Source organism: Panthera pardus, unplaced genomic scaffold, assembly GCF_024362965.1.
Source record: "Panthera pardus isolate Hobbes unplaced genomic scaffold, ASM2436296v1 HiC_scaffold_27, whole genome shotgun sequence".
Classification (NCBI taxonomy): Eukaryota; Metazoa; Chordata; class Mammalia; order Carnivora; family Felidae; genus Panthera; species Panthera pardus.
Window position 1 is genome coordinate 66,950,625 of NW_026526843.1, and position 16,913 is coordinate 66,967,537.

The 16,913-nt window shown below is 36.9% G+C and overlaps 1 protein-coding gene across 6 annotated transcripts in view; it reads left to right on the plus strand.

The window, feature by feature from the left end:
• Positions 1-16,913, plus strand: part of PHKA1 (phosphorylase kinase regulatory subunit alpha 1) — a 169,118-nt gene that overhangs the window by 87,022 nt on the left and 65,183 nt on the right. For all 6 annotated transcript variants that reach the window (XM_019439064.2, XM_019439065.2, XM_019439066.2 and 3 more), the window contains exons 15-16: positions 14,770-14,879; positions 15,825-15,969. In XM_019439064.2, the coding sequence (XP_019294609.2) occupies positions 14,770-14,879; positions 15,825-15,969 (255 nt within the window). The remainder of the gene's footprint in view (positions 1-14,769; positions 14,880-15,824; positions 15,970-16,913) is intronic.

Below are 16,913 nucleotides of genomic sequence, written 5' to 3' on the forward strand. Positions count from 1 at the left end.
CCTGTCAGAATGGCTAAAATCAACAACAGAAGAAACAAGTGTTGGTGAGGATATGGAGAAAAGGGATTCCTCATGCACTGTTGGTGGGAATGTAAACAGTGCAACCACCAGTGGAAGGTACTATGGAAGTTCCTCAAAAAGTTAAAAATAGAACTACACTATGATCCAGTAATCACACTACTAAGTATATACCCAAAAACTAGGAAAACACTAATTCAAAGCAGTGCATGCACCCTTATGTTTATAGCAGCAGTATTTACAATAGCCAAATTATGGAAGCAGCCACATGTCCATTGATAGATGAATAGATAGAAAAGAAGATGGCAGTTGAGTAGGAAGACTCCAGGCTCGCCTTGTCCCACTAATACAACTAGATCACTATCAAATCATCCTACATACCCCCAAAAATCAACCTGAAGACTGACAGAACAAACTCCACAACTAAAAGAAGAGAAGAGGCCACACTGAAGAAGGTAGGAAGTGAGGAGACATGGTTTAGGAGAAAAACAGATCCTGCCTGCTTTGGAGGGGAGGGAGTCACAGTCATGGATAAGGGCAAGGAAGAGAGCACACAGGAGAATGCAAAAGGAGAATGTTTCCTTGTAGCCATTGTCTTGGAAAGCAAAGGGACTGAATTATGTGAGTCCTTAGAACCAGCAGGGCTTAAAGCCCAAAGTTTTAAAGGTCTGCAGTCTTGGCTGGGATAGACACCACAGAGCACTACACTGCTCCTGGAGAAAAGACAGGCAAACAACCCAGGGGCATAAGCATAGAAACAGAGATCTGGAGATCGCCTGGGGCACACAGTGAGGAGATTCTTTTCTTTTCTCATGTGTCCCTGAAAGGCAGCATTTGTGGAGACATCTCTCCAGGAACAAAGGATCTGGCTGGTTCCATTTCCCTCCTCTGCTCCTCAGCATAAACACAGAGCCACCTGCTGGAAGCAGTCCAGTGCAGACACCAGATGCCTTACTTGCTTACACTAAGCCCTGCCCCCTTGCACTACAGTGGAATTGCCTTCTCAGCCATGCTTGCCTCTGTCCTAGCAGTCTTGGCCCCAACCCCAGAATACCAGCACAAAACCCTGCCCATACCACATGTCCTGACCAGAGAGTTTTGCAGGGCCTCAGTTTTCATGGAAGTGGTATCAGGTCTCATTTCACAAGCAGACAAGAGTATATCTAGTTAAAACTCACCACATTCAGTCCAGGGAGCAAACACTGTCCACAGCAGGCAAGGAGAGCCTCTGCAGATGACAGGCCTGAATGATAGAGTAGCCAAAACAGCAACAGAGCACACCCAACACATTAGAGGAACTCCCTGAAGTGCCAGTCCCTGGGCACTACAGGACCTCTTCTTCATAAGACCATTACTTCCATGAGCAGGAGACATAACTCACTCTTCTAACATAGAGACTTAGCCAAAATGCAAAAATGGAGGAATTTATCCCAAATGAAAGAAATACATGAGGCCGCAGTCAGAGATCTAAGCAAAAACAGACAAAAGTATCATACCTGTTAGAGAATTTAATGCAACAATATTAAGGATACTCATGGGGCTTGAGAAAAGAATGGAAGACACCAGTGAGACCCTTAACACAGAGATAAAAGAGTTAAAAAAAGAGCCAGAGGTGAATAATGTAATAAACAAAAATTGGAAATAGGCCTGATGCAGTGAACAGCAGGCCAGAAGAAACAGAGGAACAAATTAGTAACACAGAACACAAAATAATGGGAAATAATGAAGCTGAACACAAGAGAGAATTAGGGAACATAAGAATAGGCTTAGGAAACTCAGTGACTCCACCAATGTAATAACATTCATATTAAAGGAGTCCCAGAAGAGAAGAGAGAGAAATGAGGGCAGAGAATTTACTTGAGATAATGACTGAAAACTTCCCTAATCTGGGGAAGGAAATAGACATTGAAATTCTAGGAGGGACAGAGAACTCCCAACAGAATCCACAAAAGCAGCCCAGCCTCAATACATATTTTAATTAAATTTGCAAAATATAGTGATAAAAAAATCTTATAAGTAGCAAGGTAAAAGAAATCATTAACTTACAAGGGAAGACCCATAAAGCCAGCTGCAGATTTCTTAACAGAAACTTGGCAAGCCAAGTGGCATGGTGGATTCAAAGTTCTGCATGGGAATATAAAAAGAATTATTCACCATGATCAAGTGGGATTCATTCCTGGACTGCAGGGCTGGCTCAACATTCACAAATCAATCAATGTGATACATCACATTAATAAAAGAAAAGATAAGAACCATATGAATCTGTCAATCAATGCAGAACGAGCATTTGACAAAATTCAGCATCCTTTCTTAATAAAAACCCTCAAGAAAGTCAGGATTGAAGGAACATACTTAAACTTCATCAAAGCCATTTATGAAAAGCCCACAGCTAATATCATCCTCAATGAGGAAACACTGAGAGCTTTCCCCCTAAGATCAGGAACACAACAGGAACGTCCACTCTCACCGCTGTTGTTTAACATAGTGTTGGAAGTTCTAGCATGAGCAGTCACACAACAAAAGGAAATCAAAGGCATCAAAATTGGCAAAGATGAAGTCAAGCTTTCACTTTTTGCAGATGACATGATACTATACATGGAAAACCCGACAGACTCCACCAGAACTCTGCTAGAACTGATACATGAATTCAGCAAAGTTGCAGGATACAAAATCAATGTACAGAAATCAGTTGCATTCTTATACACTAATAATGAAGCAACAGAAAGACAAATAAAGAAACTGATCCCATTCACAATTGCACCAAGAAGCATAAAATACCTAGGAATAAACCTAACCAAAGATGTAAAAGATCTGTATGCTGAAACTATAGAAAGCTTATGAAGGAAATTGAAGAAGATACAAAGAAATGGGAAAACATTCCATGCTCATGGATTGGAAGAATAAATATTGTTAAAATGTCAATACTACCCAAAGCAATCTACACATTCAATGCAATCCGAATCAAAATTGCACCAACATTCTTCTCGAAGGTAGAACAAGCAATCCTAAAATTTGTATGGAACCACAAAAGGCCCCGAATAGCCAAATACTGAAGAAGAACACCAAAGTGGGAAGCATCACAATCCCAGACTTTAGCCTCTACTACAAAGCTGTAATCAAGACAGCATGGTATTGGCACAAAACAGACACATAAACCAGTGGAATAGAATAGAGACTCCAGAATTGGACCCACAAAAGTATGGCCAACTAATCTTTGACAAAGCAGGAAAGAATATCCAATGGAAAAAAGACAGTCTCTTTAACAAATGGTGCTAGGAGAACTACACAGCAAGATGCAGAAGAATGAAACTAGACCACTTTCTCACACCATTCACAAAAATAAACTCAAAATGGATGAAGGACCTGAATGTGAGACAGGAAACCATCAAAACCCTAGAGGAGAAAGCAGGCAAAAACCTCTCTGACCTCAGCTGCAGCAATTTCTTACTTGACACATCCCCAAAGGCAAGGGAATTAAAAGCAAAAATGAACTATTGGGACGTCATAAAGATAAAAAGCTTCTGCGCAGCAAAGGAAACAATCAACAAAACTAAAAGGCAACCAACGGAATGGGAAAAGATATTTGCAAATGGCATCTCAGACAAAGGGCTAGTATCCAAAATCTATAAAGAACTCACCAAACTTCACACCCGAAAAACAAATAATCCAGTGAAGAAATGGGCAGAAGACATGAATAGACACTTCTCTAAAGAAGACATGCAGATGTCCAACAGGCACATGAAAAGATGCTCAACGTCGCTCCTCATCAGGGAAATACAAATCAATACCACAATGAGATAGCACCTCACACCTGTCAGAATAGCTAACATAAAGAACTCAAGCAACAACAGATGGTGGCAAGAATGCGGAGAAGGAGGATCTCTTTTGCATTGTTGTTGGGAATGCAAGCTGGTGCAACCACTCTGGAAAACAGTATGGAGGCTCCTCAAAAAACTAAAAATAGAACTACCCTACAAGCCAGCAACTGCACTACTAGGCATTTATCCACGGGATACAAGTGTGCTGTTTCGAAGGGATACATGCACCCCCATGTTTATAGCAGCACTATCAACAATAGCCAAAGTATGGAAAGAGCCCAAATGTCCCTCAATGGATGAATGGATAAAGAAGATGTGGTATATATATACAATGGAGTGTTACTATTACTTGGCAATCAAAAAGAATGAAATCTTGCCATTTGCAACTACATGGATGGGACTGGAGGGTATTAAGTTAAGTGAAATTAGTCAGTCAGAGAAAGACAAAAATCATATGACTTCACTCATATGAGGACTTTATAACACAGAACAGATGAACATGAGGGAAGAGAAGCAAAAATAATATAAGAACATGGAAGGGGACAAAACATAAGAGACTCTTAAATATGGAGAACAAACAGAGGGTTGCTGGAGTGGTTGTGGGAGGGGGACTGGGCTAAATGGGTAGAGGGCATTAAGGAATCTACTCCTGAAATCATTATTGCACTATATGCTAACTAACTTGGATGTAAATTAAAAAATAAATAAATAATTTTTTAGAAATGACTATTTCTGTAAAACATAAGTTAAGGAATTCATTTTAAAAAGGATATATAATAACTTACACCTAAAACATGGAGAGGAGAGGAGAAAGAATGGGTTCACACTTAATGAACATCAACTTACTATAGAATGCTATTGTAGAAGAGGTTATATACAAACCTACTTGTAACTATGTATCAAAAATCACCAATAAATGCAAAGAATACAGAGAAATAAATCTAATATATTACTAAAGAAAATCAGCAACATAAGAAACACAAAGTATCACAGAAAATCTCCAGATACAACCACAAAACAAGTAATAAAATGGCAATAAATACATATCACTAATTACTGTGAATGTAGATGGACTAAATAATTAAATGATATAAGGTGTCAGAATGGATAAACCCATCTATATGCTGCCTATAAGAGACACATTTTAGACCTACAGACACCTGAAGATTGAACGTGAAGGGATGGGGAAACATTTATCATGTAAATGGGTGTCAAAAGAAAGCCAGAGTAGCAATACTTATATCAGAAAAACTAGACTTTAATACAAACATTAACAAGAGACAAAGAAGAGCACTATATAATCATAACGAGGCAATCCAACAATAAGATATAAATTGTAAATATTTATGTATCCAATGTGGGATCACCAAAACATATAAAACATTTAATAAACATAAAAGAACTCATTGGTAAAAATACAATAATAGTTGGGGACTTTTACACTCCACTTACATCAATGGACAGATCATCTAAACAGAAAATCTGCATGGAAAAATGGCTCTGAATGACACACTGGACCAGATGGACTTAATGTATATGTTCAGAGCATTACATCCTAGAACATCTAAATAAACACTGTTTCCAAGTACACATGAAACATTATCCAGAATAGATCACATATTAGGCCACAAACAGGCCTTAACAAATACAAAAAGATTGAAGTCATACTATGCACCTTTTGTGACCACATGCTATGAAACTAGAAGCCAAGCACAGGAAAAAATCTGGAAAGACCACAAATACATGCAGGTTAAATAACATTACTAAACAATGAAATAAAAATTTTCATCGTTAACCATGAAATGAAAGGAGAAATTTAAAAATACATGGAAATAAATACAAATGAAGGCACAGTGGTCCAAAACCTTTGAGATGCAACAAAATTGTTTCTAGGAGGGAAGTTTATAACAACACAGACCTATTTTAAGAAGAAAAATCTCAAATAACAACCTAACTTTACACCTAAAGGAACTAGAAAAAGAACAACAAATGAAGCCTAAAGCTAGAAGGAGGGAGGAAATAATGAAGATTAGAACAGAAATAAATGATATAGAAACTTAAAAAATAGATTAATGAAACCAGGAGCTGGTTATTTGAAAAAAATATAATAAAATTGATAAACCTGCATCCAGACTTATCTAAAAGAAAAGAGAAAGGACCCAAATAAAATCACAAGTGAGAAAGTAGAAATAACAACCAACATCACAGAAATATAATCATAAGAGAATATTATGAAAAATTAATATGCAAACAAGTTGGAAAACCTAAAAGAAATGGATAAATTCCTAGAAACATATAAATTACCAAAACTGATGAAACCATAAGAAATAGAAAAGTTGAATAGACTAATAACCAGAAAAGAAATTGAATCTGTAATCAAAAAACTCCCAACAAACAACAGTCCAGGATTGGATGGCTTTACAGGCTAATTCTACCAAACACTTAAGGAAGAGTTAATTCATATACTTCTCAAAGTATTCGAAAAAATACAATAGGAGAGAAAACTTCCAAATTCATTCTGTCAGGCCAGCATTACCCTGATAGCATAACCAGTGTGTAAAGACACCACAAAGAGAGAGAGAGAACTACAGGCCAGTATCGTTGATGAACATAGATGCAAAATCCTCAGCAAAATACAAATGCAACACTACGTTAAGAAAATCATTCACCATAGTCAAGTGGGATTTATTCCTGGGTTGAAAGCCTGGTTCAACATTTGCAAATAGATCAACGTGATCATCACATTAAAAAAGAAGGGATAAGAACCATATGATCATTTCAGTAGATGCAGAAATATCATTTGACCAAGTACAACATCATTTCATGATTAAAAAAAACACTCAACAAAGTAGGTGTAGAGGGAACATACCTCAACATAATAAAAGCCATATATGAAAAACTATAACTAATATCCTAAATGGGGGAAAAATGAGAGCTTTTCCTCTATGGTCAGGAACAAAACAAGGATGTCCACTCTTAACCACTTTTCTTTAACACAGTACTGGAAGTCCTAGCCACACCAATCAGATATCAAAAAGAAATAAAAGGCATCCAAATCAGCAAGTAAGTAGTCAAATTTTCACTATTTGCAGATTATATGATACTATATATAGAAAACTTGAAAGATTGCACCAAAAATACTGCTAGAACTAATAAACTAATTCAATCAAGTCCCAGGATACAAAATCAATGTACAGAATTCTGTTGCATTTTTATACACCAGTTATGAAGAAGCAGAAATAGAAATTAAGGAATCCCATTTACAATTGCACCAAAAACAATAAGATACCTAGGAATAAACATAACCGAAGAGGTGAAAGACCTGTGAAATACCAATGAAAGAAATTGAAAATGTCACAAAGAAATGGAAAGACACTCCATGCTCATGGATTGGAAGAACAAATATTGTTAAAATGTCTATACTGCCCAAAGCAATCTATGCATTTCATACAATCCCTATCAAACATCAACAAAATTTTTCACAGAGCTAGAACAAGCAACCCTAAAATTGGTATGGAACCACAAAGACTCCAAATAACCAAAGCAATCTTGAAAAAGAAAACAAAGTGGGAAACATTATAATTCCAGAGTTGAAGTTATATTACAAAGCTGTAGTGATCAAAACAGTATTGTGCTGACATAAAAATAGGTACACAGATCAATAGAACAGAACAGAAAACCGAGAAATATAGTCACAAATATATGGTCAGTTATTCTTCAACAAAGCAGGAAAGAATATGCAATGGGAAAAGTACAGTCTCTTCAACAAATGGTGTTGGGAAAACTGGACAGCAACATGCAGAAGAATGAAAATGGACCACTTTCTTAAACCATACACAAAAATAAACTAAAAATGGATTGAAGACCTAAATGGGAGACCTGAAACCATAAAAACCCTAGAAGAGAACATAGGCAGTAACTTCTTTTCATCAGCTGTAGCAACTTCTTTCTAGATTTTTCTCCTGAAGCAAGGGAAACAAATGCAAAAATAAAGTATTAGGACTAAAAATAAAAAGCTTCTTCACAGTGAAGGAAACAATCGACAAAACTAAAAGGCAACCTACAGAATGGGAGAAGTTATTTGCCAATGACATATCTGATAAAGAGTTAGTACCCAAAATATGTAAAAAAAAAAAAAACCTATATAGCTTAACACCCCAAAAATGAATAATCCAATTAAAAATGTGCAGAGGGCATGGATAGACATTTTTCCAAAGAAGACATCCAGATGGCCAACAGACACATAAAAAGATGCTGAAATAACTCATCATCAAGGAAATACAAACCAACACTACATTGAGCTACCACCTCACACCAGATGCTAAAATCAACAACATAAGAAACAATAGGTGTTGGTCAGGATGTGTACAAAGGTGAACTCTCTTGCAAACTGGTACAGCCACTCTGGAAAACAGTATGGAGTTTCCTCAAAACGTTAAACAGAGTCAATCCAGCAATCTCACTACTAGGTATTTACCCAAAAAATACAAAAATACTAATTGAAAGGGATACATGCACCTGATGTTTATAGCAGCATTATCTACAAGAGCCAAATTATGGAAATATCCCCAATGTCCATTGACCAATGAATGGATAAAGAATGTGTGGTATATATATCCAATGGACTGTTATTCAGCTATAAATAAAAATGAAATCTTGCCAGTTACAAGGACATGGGTGGAGCTAGAGACTACGATGCTAAACTAAATAAGTGAGAGAAAGACAAACACCATACGATTTCACCCAAATGTGGAATTTTAGAAACAAATAAACATGGGCGAGGGGAAGAGAGGAAAATCAAGAAACAGTCTCTTAATTATAGAGAACAAACTGATGATTACCATAAGGGAGGTGGGTGGAGAAATGTGTTAAATAGGTGATGGGGATTAAGGAATGCACTTGTGATGATCACTGGGTGATGTGTGGAAGTGTTCAATCACTGTATTGTACACCTGAAACTATTATTTTAACTAACTGGAATTTAAATTAAAACTTTAAATAGATGTGAGATATGTGTGTGTGTAATATGTATGTATATATATATATATATATATATATATATATATATATATATATATATATATATAATGGAATATTAGCCATGAAAAAGAATGGAATCTTGCCATTCGTGACAACATGGATGGAGCTAAAGAGTATAATGGTAAGCAAAATAATTCAGTCAGAAAAGAAAGACAAATACCATATATTTGCACTCATATGTGGAATTTAAGAAACAAAACAAATGAGTAAAGGCAAAAAAAGAGAGAGACAAAGAACAGATTTTTAAGTACAGAGAACAAACTGATGGTTATCAGAGGAGAGGTGGATGAGAAAATGGGTTCAATAGGTGAGGGGATTAAGGAGTGCGATTGTCATGATGAGCACAAGCTGATGTATGGAATTGTTAAGTCACTATATTGTACACCTGAAACTTATATAACTTAGCTAACTGGAATTAAAAACTTTTCAAAAATGCAAATAAATCTGTAAGACACAGTAAAGAATTTAGGAAGGTCTTGCTTATCACTTGAACTTATACCATGGCTGACTGACCCTGCAGCATCCGAGCTTTGCTGCTGCCTAAGAAAAGCTACTAACTTTTTTGGCATCCTAATTTGGCATTCACAGATCCTAAATGCCTAGACCTGACTCTCAACTGAATCTTCATATGGTCTACCATATAGACTGTTCCCACCTCAGCACCAGATGTGCCAAACTGAAAGCAGGCACAGGCTAAACAAATTTCAAATTAACAAAATGAACTTTAAATGAACTCAGATAATTGCAGATTTGGGTCACCCTCCTGTAGAGCTCTAAATTTATGAAACTATCCTGGGTTCTGGCTGGACCATTTGGGACAGTTGCTGATGTCCACAGGGAAAGGCTTGTTCTCTGATCAGACCATCTGAAATTGATCTGCTGATTGGTTCTATATGTCTGGTACAGAAAGTGATTGTATTCTTCTGATTTCTGCAAAAGCTACAAATTGGGGGAGAGCACATCAGAGGAAATGTGACCCCTCCCCCACTCCTGACAAATTGGAATCTTGAACCCTCCTTGGGACTTGGTGGTTCTGTTTGGCTTTCCAGATTAGTGCCAGTTTACAAAAATGTATTGATAACTCCACTGCCCTTTCTCCTGATGCACAAGCCTTAGTAAGGCAATTTGCTTATTAAATGCAGCTGTCCCCAGAAAGAGAGTAATCTTTTCTAAGCTTCTCATTGGATAAATTATTGTGACAAAAGTGGTAAGAAGTACAAAAACCCATTTTTTAATTATTTGAAAATTCAGAATTTCGTCTTGACCAATTCCTGGACATGATATGTCTTTCTGGTTAAACTGTATAATAATGTTTGCCTATGAAAATACTCTTAAACTTCTTGTATACAACTCTTCCAGATAAAAGATTGGGATGGAAGGAAGAGAATATTATAAAATTCTTTTATAAGTTGCTAATTCAGACACACAGGTTTTGTGACAGTGGAGAAAAAACAAAATCCTGACACCTGGGGAGGCATGGGTAAAGGAGAAGGGCATTAATCATCTTTGATTTTTAGGACTATACCTGGAAATATTCCTCTCCTTCCTAATAAAACCACATGTTTTCTTACCTGCTGCCAAGAGTGCTTTGAATTCAAACTGACTGCTGAGTCTAAGGTCACATCTGACTGAACTGACTAGGAGATAGCAGGATGTGGCCACAGCTCCCACACCTTCTATGCAGAACACCTCCCAATGTCATCCACACTCACAAAGCAGATTAGCTGATGTCATGAAGAAACAAAACTGTTTGGATCCAGTTTCCTTCAGGAGACACTCCCATTGAAATCAAAGAATGAACTGAACTTTTTGTACTGGACTGGAAACACTAGGATAGGAGGCCTGCACTGGGAGACCCCACTGGAGATCATGTTAACCTATACTGCCTGATTAATGTATGTGATGCCCTAACATTTGTAAACTCTTTTTGTCCAAGAGTACTGCGTATGCCCTCTGGAATTATACTTGTGTGTGACCCTGACTATCCTGGCACTGCCTCAGCCTTGGAAGGCATTTAGGTCAGCATCAATATACAGGCCAGGCTGGTGCTGTGCTTGGACTGATCCCTCAAGCCAGATAAAAAAAGGTTAATACAGAAACTTGAGGAAGTTACCTGGCTGTTGAAGAGACATAATTATAGTAATGTTAGGTTCTATCTGGCTAAATCTAAGACCCCTGAGGGCATAATTGAGGATTACACTACAGGTTGGGCTTACTTTACTGCATGGGAACCTACTGACAAAGACACCTTGGCCAAAAGCCAATGGGGTGGACTGTGAAGTAAAAGAGTTCGCGTGACAGGCCTGAGAATGCAATTCTTAGAAAAAACTGCTTGTGGGGTACCTGGGTGGCTCAGTCAGTTAAGTGTCTGACTTCAGCTCAGGTCATGATCTCACTGTTTGTGAGTTTGAGCCCTGCATCGGGCTTTGTGCTAACAGCTCAGAGCCTGGAGCCTGCTTCAGATTCTATGTCTCCCTCTCTCTGTGTTCCTCCCCCACTCTCAGTCTGTCTCTCTCTCAAAAATAAATAAAGATTACCCAAAAAAGTCTTAAAAAACAAAGAAAGAACTGCTTGTAAGTTTGGCCCTTGGATGGCATTTGAAGACCTGGATTTTAAGAGGGTCCACCATCCTCTTAAGGGTAACAGTGGTTTACTGCATGTCTAAACTGTACAAACAGTATGGCTTATGCTGAATATCTGTTTTCCTTTTGAGAGACTGGAGTTTGGGTATGTACTGTGCAGAGAGTGCCTGTGTGACCAACCACTAATAAAAACATGAACATCCTTGGTAGACAACATTTCACATGTGTTGTCATATTTTGATGCTGGAGGAATTATGCATTTGCTATGTGACTGCTCTGGGAGAGGAATCTTAGAAGCTTGTTTCCTCTGGACTTTGCACCATGTGCCTTTTTTCTTTGCTGTTTTGCTTTGTGTCATTTTGATTTAATAAACCTTAGCCATTAATACAGCTATACAGTGAGTTCTAGGAATCCTAGTGAATCACCAAACCTGGAGATAATCTATGGGACCTCCAACACAACAAGAATATTCATAGGAGCTTTATTTATAATAACAAAAATCTGGATGGGGTGCGGGAAATCTCAAATGTCCATCAACAAGTGAATGGATAAACGATACATCCATACACTGGGCTATTATATAGCAATGAAAACAAATGAACTAATTCTACATACATCATATGGATGAATCTCATAGACATATTGTTGAGTGAAAAAACAAGATGCCAAAAAATACATATTGTATGATTTTACTAATATAAAGCTAAAAAGTGGACTACTTATTTATGGTGATTGAAGTTTGAATGGTGGTTAATTTTGGGAGCTGGGGGATGTTAATAACCGGGAAGAGGCACAAGGGAGGCTTCTGCAGTGCTGATAATGTTCCATATCTTGATTTCGGTTGTGTGTTTACTATGTAAAACTGTATCAATTTTTACATTTAAGATTAGCATACTTACTTCATGTATATTATGTATATTATACTATAAGAAATTACCAATGAAAATAATGTCCATTGATGGATGAAAAGATAAACTAATGTGATGTGTATATACAATGGGAAATTTTTCAGCCTTGAAAAAGAATAAAATTCTGACACAGTACAAAATGGATGAACCTTGAAGACATTATTCCAAGTGGAATAAACCAGTCACAAAGCAACAAATATTGTATGATTCCACATATATGAGGTACCAAGAGTAAGCAAATTTATGGAGACAGAAATAGTGATGATTTCCAGGGACTGGCAAGAGGAGAACATGGGGAGTTATTGTTTAATGGGCACAGTTTCAGTTTGGGAAGATGGAAAAGTTGTGGAGATGGGCGGTGGTGATAGTTGCACAACATTGTGAATGTGCTTAATACCGCTGAACAATTAAAAATGGTTAAAATGGTAAATTTTAGGTTATGTATATTTTTTACTACAATAAAAAAGAAAAAAATGGAAGAAACAGTGGATAAACCTGGTTGTGATATCAATGTCAGTTAAATGTGTACTTTCCAGAATGAATCCTGGAATATGACCCAACGCATTGACAGCTCTCTAGTTCTGTCCCTAAAAGTGAAGCAACACTAAAAAGGTGGCATATTTGATAAGTTTCATACTTAGGATAAAGCAGGAGCAAAAATAAAATCCCCAAGAAAAATGAGTTCCAGTAAAAAAAAGGTAGTACTAGTTCTGTCAGTACTGACATGAAATGATATTTAATATAAATTTTGGAGAAAGAGAGGTTGAGAACAAGCTTTTTGTGTATAGTGCTATTGTTATAAAAGGGAAAAAAGTGTGTGAATAAATGAACTATTTCCTCATTGTAGGAGGTATTAATGTAATAATTGTCTTTTCAGAAACAAAAAAATTCAACTACATGTAACATAGATATAAATGATCAGATTCTAATTTCAAAATGCTAAACTATAAAAAAGAAGACATATCAGGGAAATAAAGCGGATGTGTGTATACATACATACACACACATATACATAATATTTATAGAGAGATGTGCAGATTCTATATAAATTTTCACTAAAACTACACCTTGGGGTGCCTGGGTGGCTCAGTCAGTTGAGCATCTAACTTCAGCTCAGGTCATGATCTCACAGTTCGTGAGTTTGAGCCCCACATCGGGCTCCGTGCTGTCAGCAATGGAGCCTGATTGAGATTCATTCTCTCTGTGTGTCTCTCTCTCTTTCTCTCTCTCAAAAATAAATAAACATTTTAAAAGTTAAAAAAATAAATAAAATTACACCTTTTGTAGCTTTCTGATAGTTCAAGTCTTCCCCTTTCTTAAGTTTTCAAAAATATTCCTCTGCCAAATGAATTTTACTCTATGTATAAATTTCCACAAAATTTCCTATCAGACACAATAATATTTTGACTTATTTGGATAAGTTGTGTTGTTCCATTGAATTTAAAATGTGTCAATTAAATTGAAGGAGTCCAAGTAAATTCATTTCAGTTTTTCAGTTTAGTATGCCATCTTTAAGCTGATGAGGGTTTGTTCAGCTTTATTGAGGCATAGTCTACATTGATAAGTTTGGTAGTCAATATAGTTTTTGCAGTTTTCATGGGATTTAAGGAAATTCAGCATATGAATATCGGTAATAGAATTCTATCATTCGTAGAACTATTAATTTTCATGTGCATTCTTTTCTCTCATGTAGATTATGTGACTTTTTTTTTTTTAATTTTTTTTTTTCAACGTTTTTAATTTATTTTTGGGACAGAGAGAGACAGAGCATGAATGGGGGAGGGGCAGAGAGAGAGGGAGACACAGAATCGGAAACAGGCTCCAGGCTCCGAGCCATCAGCCCAGAGCCTGACGCGGGGCTCGAACTCACGGACCGCGAGATCGTGACCTGGCTGAAGTCGGACGCTTAACCGACTGCGCCACCCAGGCGCCCCAATTATGTGACTTTTTTATAAGAGCATAAAGTTCTTTAAGAACAGAGATAAATGGGGGCGCCTGGGTGGCTCAGTTGATTAAGCGCCCGACTTTAGTTCGGGTCATAATCTCACAACTTGTGGGTTTGAGCCCTGTGTCAGGCTCTGTGCTGACAGCTCAGAACCTGGAGCCTGCCTCGGATTCTGTGTCTCCCTCTCTCTCTTCCCCTCCCCTGCTCATGCTCTGTCTCTCTGTCTCTCAAAAATAAATAAACATTTAAAAACATTTTTAAAAAACAGAGATAAATGCATACTCTCTTGGAGAGCCCTAAAGTACTTAGTATGAACTTGTACATGATACAGATAGTAACTTTGAGGTACAGAACTTAGTTTGTTGTATCAGGAAGTGTAAATCTAATACAAAAAAAAATGTTTACTCATTGGATTTGTGCCCTAGAAACATCTTGAGCATTTTTTAACTCTATCTTAGGATGCAACAGTAGAATGAAACTTAGTGGACGACCCTATAGGCACATGGGAGTCCTTGGAACTTCAAAACTCTATGACATTCGGAAAACTATCTTTACCTTCACTCCACAGGTAAGTGGAATAAGATTTAGATGCACTGAGATGAATGGAAGTAAGACGAACAGTACAGAAATAAAGCATTTACTAGAGTTAGGGCAGGTGTCAGAGTTCATGGGGCCTTGCACATATTAAGTTGCTCAATAAATATTTGTTGAGTTGGATTGAACTGAGCTTGCAGCAAAGAGCTATGCCAAGTGATTGTGGCTACCAAGAGTAGTCCTATGTGTTGCAGAAACAGTGACTAGGGATTTTATAAATGTTGAAGTACTTTTAAAAAGTACTCCTTTTAAATGTTAAAAATAAGATTCTATTTATTCTTTATGAACAAAATATAACCTCTTTTACTTAGTTACTAAATTGTGTTCTCTTTGTTTTGGGCAGAGGCCCATTTTACATTGATATTCTCTTCTAAACAAAAATGTCAGTACTGTTTCAGCCATGATTATACATATTGTTAGCCTGTTATTGGCCACATTATAATAGTAAGCCCAATTATATGTGTGTATAGGAGGAGAAACTATTTTCCAGAAAGAAAGCTTAAGCTCCCCATTTGTTGTCTTACATCTGAAATTGTGCATCTGAGGTAGAGACAAAAGAGTAATGTACCATAGATCCTATTTCTAACCTTGCCATTTGCTAGCCATATGACTTTGCTAATCCACTTAGTGTCTCTGCCTTATTTTTATCTATTAAAAGAAGAAAAGCCATCACTCATTTGTTATATAATTAAATAAAATTATGTACTTGAAAACACTTTGTAAACTAGAGTACACTGTAAAAATGTCAAAAATTATATGTACCAATTGACTATCAGATTCTTTGGAAAGAATTAGGCATTATAGTTGCCTCTGTGATGTGTTATATACCTTTGTGAATATGTGAGTACTTTAAAATATTATTTGACAGTTATAAGAGTAAGTTATTCTAAGCTGTTATTTTTCTCCTTCTTTTTCTCAGTTTATAGACCAGCAACAGTTCTACCTGGCTCTGGACAACAAGATGATAGTAGAAATGCTTAGAACAGACCTCTCCTACCTCTGTAGCCGCTGGAGGATGACAGGCCAGCCCACCATCACCTTCCCCATTTCACACACCATGCTTGGTAAGGTTGTATGAGGCAAGGAACAAATGTATTTGGGGACTAAGTCATGTGGTTAGCCCTTCAAAGTCTTAGAGTCACTGGAAAGCTGCTCATTATCATTTATTCTTTCAGCAGTTATTTCTTAGCTCCTATTTTTGTGCCAGGCATTTATCTAAGCACTTGGGCTACATGGAGCAAATAAGGCAGATTAGTAGATAGAATTCTACTCTCATGGAGCTTATGTTTTAGAATAAATATGTAACAAATGAACCAATGTTCAAGAATATTTCAAATGGTTTGAGGGTTATAATTCTGAAAATGTAATAGAATAACTTGCAGGCTACTTGGGGACTAATTGGTTTTTAGGTCAATTGCAGAAACTTTATAATGTAATTCATTTTAAAGACAGTAATAATACATTCTGCATCTGTCTTACCCCAGTGGAGCACCAAGATTTTATAGATAAGTTCCCACACTTATCCTTCCAAGTCTTGCCTAACTGAAGCAGTAAAATCTAACAAGGAGAAGTGAAAAGGCTTTCAGTTTAGCTTTCCTTTACTGGCTGGGCTTCTTAACATTTCTTATTTGAAACTGGGTGAAAGGATTTATTATTCTCTCAGTTCCTGGAGGACTAGAGCCAATACTGAAGCACTGTTTCCTTTCTGTGTCTCTGCTATTGCTTCCAAAAGCCTGGTTATACTGCCAAAGGAAGTAGAATTCCTTTTCATTACAGAAGAATCCTTTGTCATAAATCATTCAGTGTCCAGAAAGGCTGTTAGGAATTTTGATCACATCTCTAAAGTGCTTCAAAAGCAGAGGAGTTGAGGAAGTAGGGTAGTCTTTCTTCTTTTTGCCTTTCTTCTTTATTTAAGACAACAAGTTCCTGATTAATAAACATTATGTTCCCAGACTTGTCTTCAGAAACTATAAAGTCTAATTGGAGAGGCAAAGCTGGTACACAAAAA